The sequence below is a fragment of the Kryptolebias marmoratus genome, linkage group LG8 (assembly GCF_001649575.2).
Source record: "Kryptolebias marmoratus isolate JLee-2015 linkage group LG8, ASM164957v2, whole genome shotgun sequence".
NCBI lineage: Eukaryota > Metazoa > Chordata > Actinopteri > Cyprinodontiformes > Rivulidae > Kryptolebias > Kryptolebias marmoratus.
This window is the reverse complement of record NC_051437.1, coordinates 5217407-5230396: the sequence shown is the minus strand read 5'-3', so window position 1 is coordinate 5230396 and position 12990 is coordinate 5217407. Positions and strand designations below refer to the sequence as shown.

General features: G+C 38.7%; 1 protein-coding gene across 2 annotated transcripts in view; it reads left to right on the top strand.

The window, feature by feature from the left end:
- mical1 (microtubule associated monooxygenase, calponin and LIM domain containing 1) overlaps positions 1-12990 on the top strand; it is a 34279-nt gene that overhangs the window by 7572 nt on the left and 13717 nt on the right. For both annotated transcript variants that reach the window (XM_017419262.3, XM_017419263.3), the window contains exons 4-17: positions 967-1174; positions 1944-2051; positions 2189-2284; positions 2475-2630; positions 4093-4193; positions 4463-4720; positions 5331-5446; positions 6178-6304; positions 6619-6697; positions 6840-6987; positions 9342-9517; positions 10849-10946; positions 11148-11210; positions 12160-12397. In XM_017419262.3, the coding sequence (XP_017274751.1) occupies positions 967-1174; positions 1944-2051; positions 2189-2284; positions 2475-2630; positions 4093-4193; positions 4463-4720; positions 5331-5446; positions 6178-6304; positions 6619-6697; positions 6840-6987; positions 9342-9517; positions 10849-10946; positions 11148-11210; positions 12160-12397 (1972 nt within the window). The remainder of the gene's footprint in view (positions 1-966; positions 1175-1943; positions 2052-2188; positions 2285-2474; positions 2631-4092; positions 4194-4462; positions 4721-5330; positions 5447-6177; positions 6305-6618; positions 6698-6839; positions 6988-9341; positions 9518-10848; positions 10947-11147; positions 11211-12159; positions 12398-12990) is intronic.

The window sequence follows — 12990 nt, the reverse complement described above, 5'->3', positions numbered from 1 at the left end:
CAGCTTGTAGACATTTTTAATGTTTCATTTGTCAAATTTTCCATACTTTTCAGGCACTACTTCCATACAGCATTGGGGTCTTTTGCCAACGAGTGGAAAACCGATACAGTGTGTACTTGTAATGTCACGCTGCAGTGGGGTTATGTTAAAGATAGAGTAAATTCCTGAGCGACAGACTGACAGAAAGCTTTCACCCCTCTTCAGATCAACACAGTATTAATGACAAGTGCAAAAATCTGTGATTTCTGATAATGGCCATGAACAAAGTTTAAATAAATAAAAAATACAGATACCCTTACATTGTTCGGACAGTAATAAACCCTTGGGGCCTATGAAATCTATTTTCCAAATTCAGGTTTTTTTTTTGTTTTGTTAATTTTTTTATTTTTTCACATTATATTTTTACTGAATTTTAGTTTTAAGGTGTAACTACATTTTTTTCACATAACAAGTATTTTAATATAAAGTTGATAAATACAAGTTCAACAATTCAAGAGAAAAATATAAAAGAAGTTCATAAATCTTGATAAATTTCAACTAAAATACAGCCAGAAGTGTTTGTTTTTGGTCAAACAGAAGCTAATAAATCAAGTTTGAAAAGGTTTATAATATCAGCCATATAATTTTATTGTATGGCTGAATGAGCACAATGTTGACTTTTTATGACATTTGATACTTTATTTGGTTATAAAGGTTCTCCAAACATTTATAAACACAACGGTATGGCAATAAATCAGCTTGTTTTTAGAAAGAGTAAATATTGTTATAAGTTGTCAGACTCCAAAAACTCTTGTTTAAGGACTCAAAAGTTTAGATTAAATGAAACTTCACAATTGTTAAATTGATCAGCACTGTTTGCTCCACTGTGGGGCTTAAAGCTTTAAACTGAAGCCTGATGTTTTTTCTCTTTCGTTCTTGTTACCGTATGCCAGATGCTGAATCGATTTCTGCTCTCCTCCCTCCTAGTGTTTAGTGTTGGGTGCTGGACCATGTGGGCTGAGGACGGCCATCGAACTGTCCCTGTTAGGGGCTCAGGTGGTGGTGCTGGAGAAGAGAGAGGAGTTCACCAGGAACAATGTTCTCCACCTGTGGCCCTTCACCATCTACGACCTCCGAGAGCTCGGAGCCAAAAAGTTCTATGGCAAATTCTGCTCTGGCTCTCTGGATCACATCAGTGAGTGACTTTTACTGTTCCTGCAAAGTCTAAAAATATGACACACAGAAGGAGCTTTTACAAGACTTTCATAGCACCCTGGTTAAGACGTTTTAGTACGTTAGGGCTCTAGTAAATAGCTCCCTTTTATTAGAATCGTTTAAATCATGGAGCAGCATCAGAAGATATTTGTTATATCTGCACTGTTTAACTGCTGCATTACAGCTGTGTGTTTGTGTTCACACCACTGACCTTTCTGCTACAGTGCATCGTCTCGCTGCCTAATCGTGTGTCTTTGCTATTGGCCCTAAATATAGATATTTGTGTAATTCATTGTACAGAGAAGTTGTTCGGCTATAACCAGACAGCAGTCAGAACTTTTGAAGCCTGTTAAAGTACGGCGAGAGAAGGACAGGAGTAGTGACTTTTAATTTTAACAAGATGTCAACATTATTACGACTAACGTCCTAAGTTCATAAATTAAATGACATAAGCCGAAGTTTTACCTTTAAGTTATGTACCATAAGGACCTGTGCCCAATGTCAGAAATACTTGATCAATGTTTGTTTTTTTTTACCAGTTTTATATTTTTTCATTATCTAGCAAAATAAAATAGAAAATTAGCTGGTTTTTTTTTTTTTTCAATTTTATATTTAAGGTTAAGCTGAAAAATTCTAATACATTTTTTTTTCTTTTTTACATTTAGCAATGTCTGATGAATAAATAATAGAACAAGCTTTAATACGTGTGCTATATTGCATACAGAATAAAATTATGCTTTTGTTTTCAGGCATCCGTCAGCTGCAGTTAATTCTGCTGAAGGTCTCTCTTCTCCTCGGGGTGGAGGTGCACACTGAAGTGGAGTTCCAGGGTTTGATTGAGCCCACTAGTGAAACTGGTACTACATTTAACAACTGTCCTCATATTGCTGGGTTGTTATTGTTATCAACTACAAATACCTATAAATAATTAAGGCCATTGGGAAATTCCCTGATGTTCAAATCAATCAGTGCCTGTTTGATTTCATTCTGAAAGGTTGGATGGCCAAACTGCAGCCTCCATCTCATCCTGCTGCAACCTACCAGTTTGACGTCTTCATCTCTGCTGGGGGAGGCAGGTTTGTCCCTGATGGTAAGACAAACAGTCATGCATGCTTAAATAACTGCTGTTTCTCTTGTTGTAATATAAAGCACAAACCTGTTTGGCACAGCCCATTGTTGTAAATAAACTCAAAACATAGGGGAAAACGTCTTTTGGCAGTCTTTTTAAATAAATGAACTCTATTCAGTACAGTTTTGTCTTCTTCTTTCCAAATCCTCAGGTTTTAAGCACAAGGAGATGAGAGGAAAGCTGGCCATTGGCATCACCGCCAACTTCATCAACGGCAACACCACTGCTGAGGCGCAAGTAGCAGAGATCAGTGGTGTAGCCCGCATCTATAACCAGAAGTTCTTCCAAAATCTGCTCAACCAAACAGGTAGAAATCTAAATTGACCTTCAGTTTTTTTAATTAAATCAAGAAAAGAGAACATTAGAAAAATAAAAACTATTAATTAATCTGGGCTGTGAGAAATTACAGAATGGCGCTGTATGTCCTTTCATAGAATGGCACAATTTTCTATTGAAATGTCTTCATCGTGCGCTAGCCACAATACCACAGAGATTCAGTATGGGCTGCTGGAGCTCGGTGGTCAGTACCACAGTCTTGCTATCTTGAGGGCATGGAACGTAAAACGAATGTTAAATCTCTTGTGTGAGCTTGCTCACTTTTGCAACCCCTGCAGAAGGGAGTAGCTGAAAAAACAACCACAACCACAGAGGTTCAGTACAGCAACACCCCTTTCTGTTGTCTTCCGAGTTCTGCCTGTTTTAGAAGTCACTTGATACAACTTCCTTATCTGCAGGGTATACTTCTTTTAGCACAGGTTATACAGCTCATATCAGTAGCACATATTTAACAGAAAATACTTGACAGTTTTATTATCATATACTTTTATTTCCCTTGCTGTGGTTCAATTATAGTTCAGCCACAGACTATTGGTACTGATGTTACTTTTAGTCATAGACTTGTCATGCATTGAACTGTCTCAGCTTTGGAATTTACTGCAACATGTGTTTTGTTTAAATTTTAATAGATTTTGCATGAGATTGTGCATATTATTTCCATGTTTTGACCTAAACTTCTGTAACTCTGTCTCTTATCTTCATATCATGATCTTAGTCTAAATCTCTGGCATGAAAGGGAGTGGATAATATGCATTTTTTTTCAAGTAATGGCAGTCGGAAGTTGTAATCATATGGGAGCAATTCTAGCAGAGCTTGATGACTTTACTCAGAGCTGGGCCTGTAAGAGTTCACCTAAAATGTCAAAGTCTCTCTGGATAAAATAATTCAGAACCATGCTGCCCCAAACAAAGTGACAGGGTGGTATTACAGCTTTTGAGTTGGTTGTTCCTTTACACACACAAACAAATGCTGTGAAGCACAAAAAAATGTGTTTTTTATTTAATAATGCAAAATGTTCCCTTTAAGGGTTGAAATGAATGTTCCGACTGTCAGATTGGATTCACTGTGAAGTGTGAAATGAGCCACGATGCTGTTAAACTGTTGTCTAATACTCGTGATTTTTCTGCATCGTTCATCTCCAACCAGCTCTGCACCTGCTACACTTTCACTTTAGAAAAGGTACACCTCTGGCCTTTTAAAAAAAAGTATTGTACTCCTATCCCACCCATTTGAATGGCTATCTAATCCACCTTAATCTCTGTCTGTGTGACACCACAAGCTCTCTGTTCCAAAACCTGTTAAACCGGTGGAAGACTGCAAATAAACAGTTTAATGCTATTGGAAAACTATACATCTTACTGATTCTTTATTTTTTGTACCCTGGCATGTGTCTGGGTATACCCACCACGCTTACTCTCCTCGTTCTTTTCCAGATATTGATTTGGAGAATATTGTCTACTACAAAGACGACACCCACTACTTTGTCATGACTGCCAAGAAGAAGAGCTTGCTGAAGAAGGGGGTCATTAAACAGGTGAGAACAACACATCCATTATCAAGAAAAAGTGTGATTTTTATTGGCACAAGCTGCAGCTCTGGTCATTTAAAAAAAAAAGGGGAATAGCGAAAAAGAGTGCATAAATGCAACAGGAATGCAAGTGTTTTTGTGTACACAGACATCATCAATCATCTCTTTCTCTGTCCTTTCATAGTTAACACAGGAAGCCAAGTTTAAGAAATGTCACTCTGAGTCACATAAGGCTGTGAGTTTTTTAGATGCCACCTCTCACTTTGTATCTGCAGGACTACAGCGATGCAGAACAGCTGCTGGCTCCTGCAAATGTGGATCATGTGGCTTTATGCCTTTATGCTCACGACGCTGCATACTTCTCCACCGCTGGCAAACTGCCTGACCTCCAGTTTGCCCAAAATCATGCAGGCCAGTCAGATGTGGCCATGTTTGACTTCACCTGCATGCACCGCGCTGAGAATGCCTCTCTGGTCCGGGAGAGAAGGGGCAGGAAGCTGTTAATAGCTCTTGTTGGAGACTGTCTGGTGGAGGTAAACAGCTGATTTTTTTTTTATGTAACCAACCTAAAACATTCCTATATTAAGAACAGCAATGTTGGTCAGTCATGTTGTGAAACTAGTCATTTTCATGAAATCCCTCACTTCATACAACAAGCAAAACATCAAATGTTACCACTCTAAAAACTAAATACTGCTTTAGCTTTGTTTTGTGTTTAATAATATTTAGCAAATGTTAGCTATAGTCTGCATAAGAGAACTAGGTGTGACCGCTGTGACACACTTATTTCTGATCTGTTATCTTTAAGCCTCATGCTTCTCATGTAGCATTTTGAAAGCACAGATGACCATATTTGAAAATGAAGGGAGAACAAGGAACTAATACATGAACATATGTTGGGGAGTAAATACCTTTATTTGAGGCTTAATATCTAGTCATTTATAAAATTATTTTAAGAATTATGCTTAGCGCATTAAATGGATAGGAAACTACTAATAACAAAAAATAGTCTATGTTCATAGGGAGGTTTGATGCTTTATGAATATGACTGATGAAGATGAAGCATTAACTGTTTGCTTATGTTGTTAATCGGGAGGTTTTCTTTACGTCTCATGATGTCTTGTGGTGCTGTGCTGTCTGCAGCCCTTCTGGCCTCTGGGGACAGGCATAGCTCGTGGATTCTTTGCTGCCTTTGACACAGCGTGGATCGTGAGGAGCTGGGGTATGGGTGTCCCACATCCTAAGGTCCTAGCTGAGAGGTAAGTTCGTTTCATAGCACTGAAGCTGCACAAAAACAGACTATTACACTTTTATCATCATAAAAAAGCAATGATTTAAAACCAAGGATTTAATTTATTAAACATGAATGTTTGGCATTGAATGTTGTTTAGCTATGAACTAAAATACTGTTCTAAGAACTAGTCCACATGTATATTTGCCTTTTAATTATACAAGCAATTATACTTTGGAATGAATACAGTTATTCTGATAATTATTAGTAAAACCGTCAGTTCTGGGTCAATTAGAATCATTTTTAGAATATTTCAACACATTTGGATAGCACAGTCTTAGAATTTATTCCAGCATGTAAATTTATTTTGACAAGAATAAAACAGTGAGGCCAACATTTGGACATCTTTTGTCACTGCTGATGGTTCATTATCGCCAGCAGCTAAGCTCAAATTTGGTGTAGTAGCTGAGAATCATCCTCATCACATTCTCTGAGCGCCAACAGATCTTGCAAAATCTCATAATATTGCATGAGCTCACACATCTTGTCATTTACAAGAGTAGACAAAAATGACTATAACTATGTCCCTTTTCAGCATAAAGCTGTTTTAGTTTAAAACTCAGCTGATATGCAGTCTTTAAAGGAATGCTAAACCTTTAATTCTGAAAGAGTTGGATATAACTGTATGGAAATAGTTAAAAGTTTATATTTTTATTTTAATCTGATTTTCTCCACTTTAATATCTTCACAAATGTACAGAGAAAGTATTTACCAGCTCCTCTCCCAGACCACACCTGAAAACACCAGCAAGAACTACTCTCAGTACAGCATCGACCCTAAAACACGATACCAGAGAATCAACCTATCCTCCATTCAGGCTCACCAGGTCAGCTTTCTTATCCTTTATTTACTCAACAGAGACACAGATCAGAGTCTCTTGATCGTTTTGAAGGTCATTTAGAGCGACAGATTACAGTCTGGTGAACACAGTCTTATAGAAACTGCTCAGTGTGTCATTGTGTTGAAGCTGTTCTCAGTAAAAGAGGAAGTAGTTTGTCATATTATACCACAAGAGACTAATCTAGCAAAATGCTTTTAAGTAGCCAGAATTTAACTACAATTTATTCTACCTTTACATAAAGGATGAAAGAATGTTTTTGATCTTAAAAATATTGACTAGTCTTTCCATCTTTAATTTAGGTTCAGCACCTTTATGATGCTGATAAAACCCGACCATCGAGCACAAAACAGAAGGACAGTCAGTGCGTCATGCGTCGAGGTAAGTCATCCCTTCGCACAGATGTTTGTCTTTAACCAAGTCAAACCAGAAAACGCATGTAACTGAGAACTGCTGTTGATGTTGACTGTGAACCCACTAAAGTAGGCAGAATGATGTCTGATTATGTGCCTGTGTTCCTCAGATTCAGCCAGTGGTTTTGAGGAGTTGTTGAAATGGTGCCAGAAACACACCACAGGTTATAAGAATGTCAATGTTAAAGATTTCACCCAATCCTGGAGGTCCGGGCTGGCTCTGTGTGCTCTCATCCACCACTTTAGACCCCAGCTGATGTGAGTTGTTCCTATTGCTTTTGGAGAATTTCCCAGAGGAATAAACATACATTTATGGCTGCTGATGGTTTATAAAGTGTTAGTTTGGGGGGAAAATAAAAAGTAAATTAATAAAAAAGTAGACAAGTAACATTTCTGTAACTTTCCTTTTTCATAGCCTTCTCCAGTTGTTGTAGTCCCTTACAGCTCACACAGGATCACAGATAACACATCTTGAATCACATTTAGTGACACTGAATAAATATGAAAAAACATTCTTAGTTGATTTGTGTTATACAGAGAAATTTCTACACTTAAGTTTTTGTTTTTGCCCACCACCAAAAGCCTTAGAAGACTGTAGAAAACACATACCGTATTTTCTGGACTATAAGGGACACTTAAAAGCCTTCAATTTTCTCAAAAAACGACAGTGCGCCTTATAATCCGGAGCACCTTATATATGTGATAAGTCATAATGTTTTAATACGACTCTGGTAAACTACAAAGCCGCACTGCTTGCAGCATTAAGGCTCAGTTATAGTTGAGCAGGGCTCTGTGCACGGCATGCGGACCTGAGCACACGGTGTCGGCGTTTATACTTGACGCTTACATTGGTCCAGTATCCTTTTCTTGAGTTTTGAACCGTTTGATTATCTTTGTGATCTTGAGGTATCTGGTCTGCATCTGTGTTCAGGCCATGAGGCCTGAGCTATCATTTTGAGAGACACTGTCCTCAGCCACAACGCCTTTTTAAGAAGTGAACCGTGGGCTCTTACGCTCACGTTGTCGAAAACGTGCAGTTAGCTGTTGCTTGTCTGAAGACCCTAGTCTATCCCCATAAATGGAATTGAATGTACTTGAATCCTACAGGTCCGTCCCAGTGGGACGTGGGTGTCTTGTTACTCTTACTAGGGTGTGGTAAATGTTCATAAAAACAAGCAGCCACAGAGAAACGGGGGATTTCACTGATTGGACCAGAAGTTCCCGGTTTTGGCACAGACTCTGTTGTCTTGAATAAAGTCTCACTGTTCAAAAGATAACTTATGTCTGTAAAGTCATTTCCTTTTGATCAGTACATCGTTGCTGCAATTATGAAGACCCAGAAGAACGTCCACCATTTGAAGATACTTCAATCTCTCATAGAGGGATCATATAAATGCTGATACAGGCGAACCAGCTCCGCTAGAGTGCCGAAATCGTCCATTTTGAATGGAGTCCGGTGCGCGCGGTCTGCCCGAAGTTACAAAAATTGGGAGGTACATGACGATGCACCTTATAGTCTGGTGTGCTTTTGTCTTATGACAAAAGTTCAAAAATGGACCATTCATTGACAGTGCATCTTATAATCTGGTGCACCCTATAGTGTGGAAAATACGGTAAAAGGCTGTAGATCAACCAGTTTTACAGATATAGAGCTAAAATTTGGTCTGGTAGTTGCAGAGCATCATCCTCGGCATATAATTCAAGCAAAACTCTGCTTAAAATCTTGGTATTCATTGTTGGAGTCAGTCCAGTTTGTCTGTTACCGTAATATTTCATAAACTACTGGATGGGTTTCAGTGAAACAAGGCTTCAAATTGCAAAATTTGTATTTTAGACATTAAATATGATTCCAAAATATATACATTTGGATCAAAATTTAGAATAAGATAAAAAAAATAAGTTTGAATAAATTTATTACATTAAGAGTAAAACAACTAAATACTCAAAAGATCCACTGGTAGGTTTTAATGGTGTTGTTTCCACATAATTATAAAGTATAACCCACCAGAGTCACAGAAATGAACCAGCTTGTAATTTTAGTCACACTATCAAAACTTTAAATGCTGCAGTTCACTTGCCTGACTTTAATTTTTTTTTCATCCATAAATTACTGATCTTTTATATTTATAGCAGCTTTGTGTAACTTAACCGAGTCTAAATATTTATTTATTTTCTACAAAGTAGAATTCTTATTGCAGATTTATTTCACAGTCTGACAGATATGGTTTTCATACTTTACACTTTGGAATAATTGGTGAAAAATATTTACTGAAATCTTGTAGACTGGAGCATGAAGTACTCTGACTGTGATCTGTTGGTGAAACGTTACGGATAACCTCGCCTTAAAGACAGAATTCTCCCTAACAAAAAGAACAATTGGAGCCCTTGTCTTCATTTTTCATTTGATAATGGCTTCTGTAGCTTCTTACACTGCTTCACTATAGTTATGTACCTGCACTTTCTAGCCGAGGGCGCCGTCTTTGCAAGATAAATTGAGGGCTCCAAAGCCTGTATGTGTGTTACTGAATGCTAATGTAATTGATTATCTTGCAGTGAAAAATTGTGCTACAGTTAATAGTGAAGTAACAACAGGCTCTATCATCTCTCCAAAGTGACATGTCTTCCCTGGATGAGTCAAACGGCATTCACAATAACCAGCTCGCCTTCAGCATCGTACAGAAAGAACTGGGCATCCCCCCTGTCATGTCTCCCAGTGGACAGATAGATAAGTTGTCCATGGTCCTCTACCTTACCCAGATCAAAGACTCTTTTGCTTTGCCACCAAAAGGTAAACATTTGTTTAAAGTCAAAAATCACTGTAATGTTTCAATATGAATATTGCCATTAAAAGCCAATATAGAGATTTTGGAAAAAATATTTCTGAAGATAGTGGTAAGTGACAGCAGCATTAATCTTACATAACTTGGTTGCCTAGACACTGCACAACATTAGCGTCACCTTAAGAGTCAAGTGTCCCCCTCTGCTAAAACGCATTCAGTGTGGACTGATGATCAAAGCAGGGCTGTCTCTTTAAGAGCAAGTTACCCACAATTCATTGCGCTTAAGTGGCTAGTGCTGTGCTCTGAGCCAGCTTGTACTGGTTGTGTGGCTCTCATGCACTAAGCCATCCCAGCAGCAGACTGTAAGCAGTGAGAGTGGAGCTGGCTGATCAGTGTCTGACGGGAGCAGCGGCTCTTAAAGGGTATCTGTGGGAAGGATTTTTCTCTCAGCTATTAGCAGTGAAGGTAATTTCTTGTAGTCTTTTTTTATTATAATTTTGTATGAGGAGCTGATGTAGTGTGGATGTGGCTCCAGCATTTAGTGAATGAGCTTGTGATGAGGGTGTGATGAACGCTCGCGTCTGTGATGCTGCTCTGCTTAGGATCTGCTGAGTGATGTGCAGGCAGGAAGGAGCTGTCAGTCTCAGGTAACCTCATCTGAATGATGAAAAAGGTGGGAGTGATAGTGACAACTGGAGCCCAAGAGTTGTTATTTGATTGACAAGTTAATTCTGCTGCTGCTGCTGTGACGTTACAGAAAATTCAACTAAAATGAAATATGAGGTATTGTACCTTTTTTTTAAAATAAACCATCAGAAGAATTCAAGCAGGTTGATTAAAAACTGCAAGTAGGACATTGGTAATATTCAGATTCCTTTTAGATTTAGTTTTGTTCCATAGTAAGATGAACTAAACGTTGATTTTGTTGATCACTGGCATTTTGTTTCTCCTGAAGTATATTTGTGAATTATTAAAGCCTTGCACTTCATCTCAGGCCCAGAAACTGTTAGTCCATCAGACCTAATTTAAAACTGGGGGGGGGTTATGCTTTCCAAGCAGTCGCACCTCACCCATGGAATGAACTCCCTTTTTTTTACTCATTAACAGTGTTGAGTCTTTTAAAAAGCAGCTGAGGACATTTTTCTTCAGACAGTTTTTAGTTAAATTTTTTTTATTTTTATTTGTTTTTATCGCTGTTCTGACATCTTTTTGTCTTTTGTACTGGTTTTATTGGAGTTAATTGTAAAGCACTTTGTGGGTTTTTTTATTATTTTTTATCTGTGAACAATGCATTATAAATACATTTGTACTTACTTGTTTCTTTTCTGGTCTGTGACAGAACCTCTGAAAACACACAAGACCCTGAATTTCTCCAGAACACAGTCAGCTGTCTTTTTCCTGAGCAAGCTAAAGCACCACTCTCTGCAAAGACGCCAGGTATTCCCACTGAATCTAGATTTCTTAGTTTACACAGCTTACAGAAATGTTAAAGATATTTTTTAAAACCCATACTTGTTGGCTGGAGGTCATATCTGGGAGGGGGGGGATGACCTTTGGTTTGGGTTTTTATTTTGCCTTTTTTTTTCATGGCATTAAAATTCTTAGATGGTTTTCAAGCTTGTTTTTTTGTCTCTACAGGAAAAGTTGGCAGCTGAGAAACAAGCCACAAAAATAGAGAGAAGAATGGGAGATGAGGATCATGTGAGTTTAGAACCAACTTTGAAAACTGAACTAATTCCTTAAAGGTTGTGTCTCACTGGGCTGCAACTGTTGTAGACTAGTTGATAAATGTTAAATGGCTTGCACTTGTATAGTGCTTTATCTAGTTCAAAGACCCCAAAGCGCTTCACACTACAATCATTCACCCATTCCTTCACACATTCACACACTGATGGTGGTGAGGTACATTTGTAGCCACAGCTGCCCTGGGGCAGACTGACAGAAGTGAGGCTGCCATGACACCGGTGCCACCGAGCTCTCTGACCACCACCAGTAGAAAAGGCAGGTGAAGTGTCTTGCCCAAGGACACAACGGCTGAGACTGACGTAGCGGGGGCTCGAACCAGCAACCCTCCAGTTACAGGACGAACCTGAGCCTGAGCCATTCCCACCCACCCCAGCCTGTCTCAATAGCACAGCTCTTCTTTGACAGAAAAAATGCCCAGGTCTAAAAGCCATGCTCGTTATAAATGATAAACACAGGTCCCTGTTGTTGTTGGGTTTTTTGTTTGTTTGTTTGTTTTTAAGTATATTCCAGCAGATAAAATCATAAACCCTTGGGTGGCTGCCAAGGTGGGTACAAAGCAGGCAGTTGCAGATATGTGGGCAGAGGTGGGTAATGAAATAATGTGCACACCCTAGAATGCAGTTTTGCAAGCTGTGCACGCAAAAATAGACTGTCATTTTGAAAGGTTAGCCAAATGTCTCAATGGTCATTAACAGTCAGAATTTAGTGAGACTGCAGCTGAAAGTTTGCCTTTTTAGTTAAATTTTAAGTCACAAAACAGTCTCTAACAGGCACATCCCAGTGAGATACCTCATTAATCATAAGTCATTTGAAATGTTAAAATAAATAAATTAATAAAACAGTTTGTCAGAGTTTCTTTGCTGGTGTTAGCAATGATTCAACCCTCTGACCTTCTCTTCTTCAGACTTTGGTTCCATCTGTGCCCCCTGAAGTCCATCCTCCACCTCCACCTGCTTCCATGCCTGAACCAGATGAGGCTGAGTTGATGCCAAACAGCGAACAGTGTTACTTCTGTGGTCAAATGGTGTATGTGGTGGAGCGCATCAGTGCTGAAGGAAAGTTCTTCCATCGGAGCTGTTTTACCTGTCATCAGTGCAGCATCACACTCCGACTCGGAGGCTACACCTTTGACAAGAATACAGGTGAGCAAGGTGACAAAATAACTGAGCCATTTGTGTAACTACAGAGTCACCTAACTTCCTTACAATTTCTCATAACTTTCATACTACTGCCTGCTCCTTTGTCTCATTTACTCTTAAGTTTTTGGTATTTTATTGCCCTTGAGTTAATGGTGTCAGTTTCAGAGCCTCCCAGTGGGATGTTTCGCTCAGTAATTGTTTCTGAAAGAAAAACTCACCTGTACTCACTATTGCTGCCCCAGGTGCAGCACTCATTTAATAATAATAGTGTGGGCATCTGGGTGTTGTTTCCATGGTGATGAATCATAATCAGTGAATTTATGTGACAACTGAAGAGTTATTTGACAGCTAAATGTTAAATCTTCATTACTGTCAGCAAAGTATCAGACCGTGAATATAGCTAAGAAGGAAATTTATATTTCATAATATACATTATATTGCCAAAAGTATTCACTTACTCATAGAAATAATTGAATTCAGATGTTTCAATCCCTTCCACGGCCACAGGTGTATAAAATCAAGCACCTGGGCATGCAGACTGCTTCTACAAACATTAGTGAAAGAATGGGTCGCTCTCAGGAGCTCAATGTATTCCA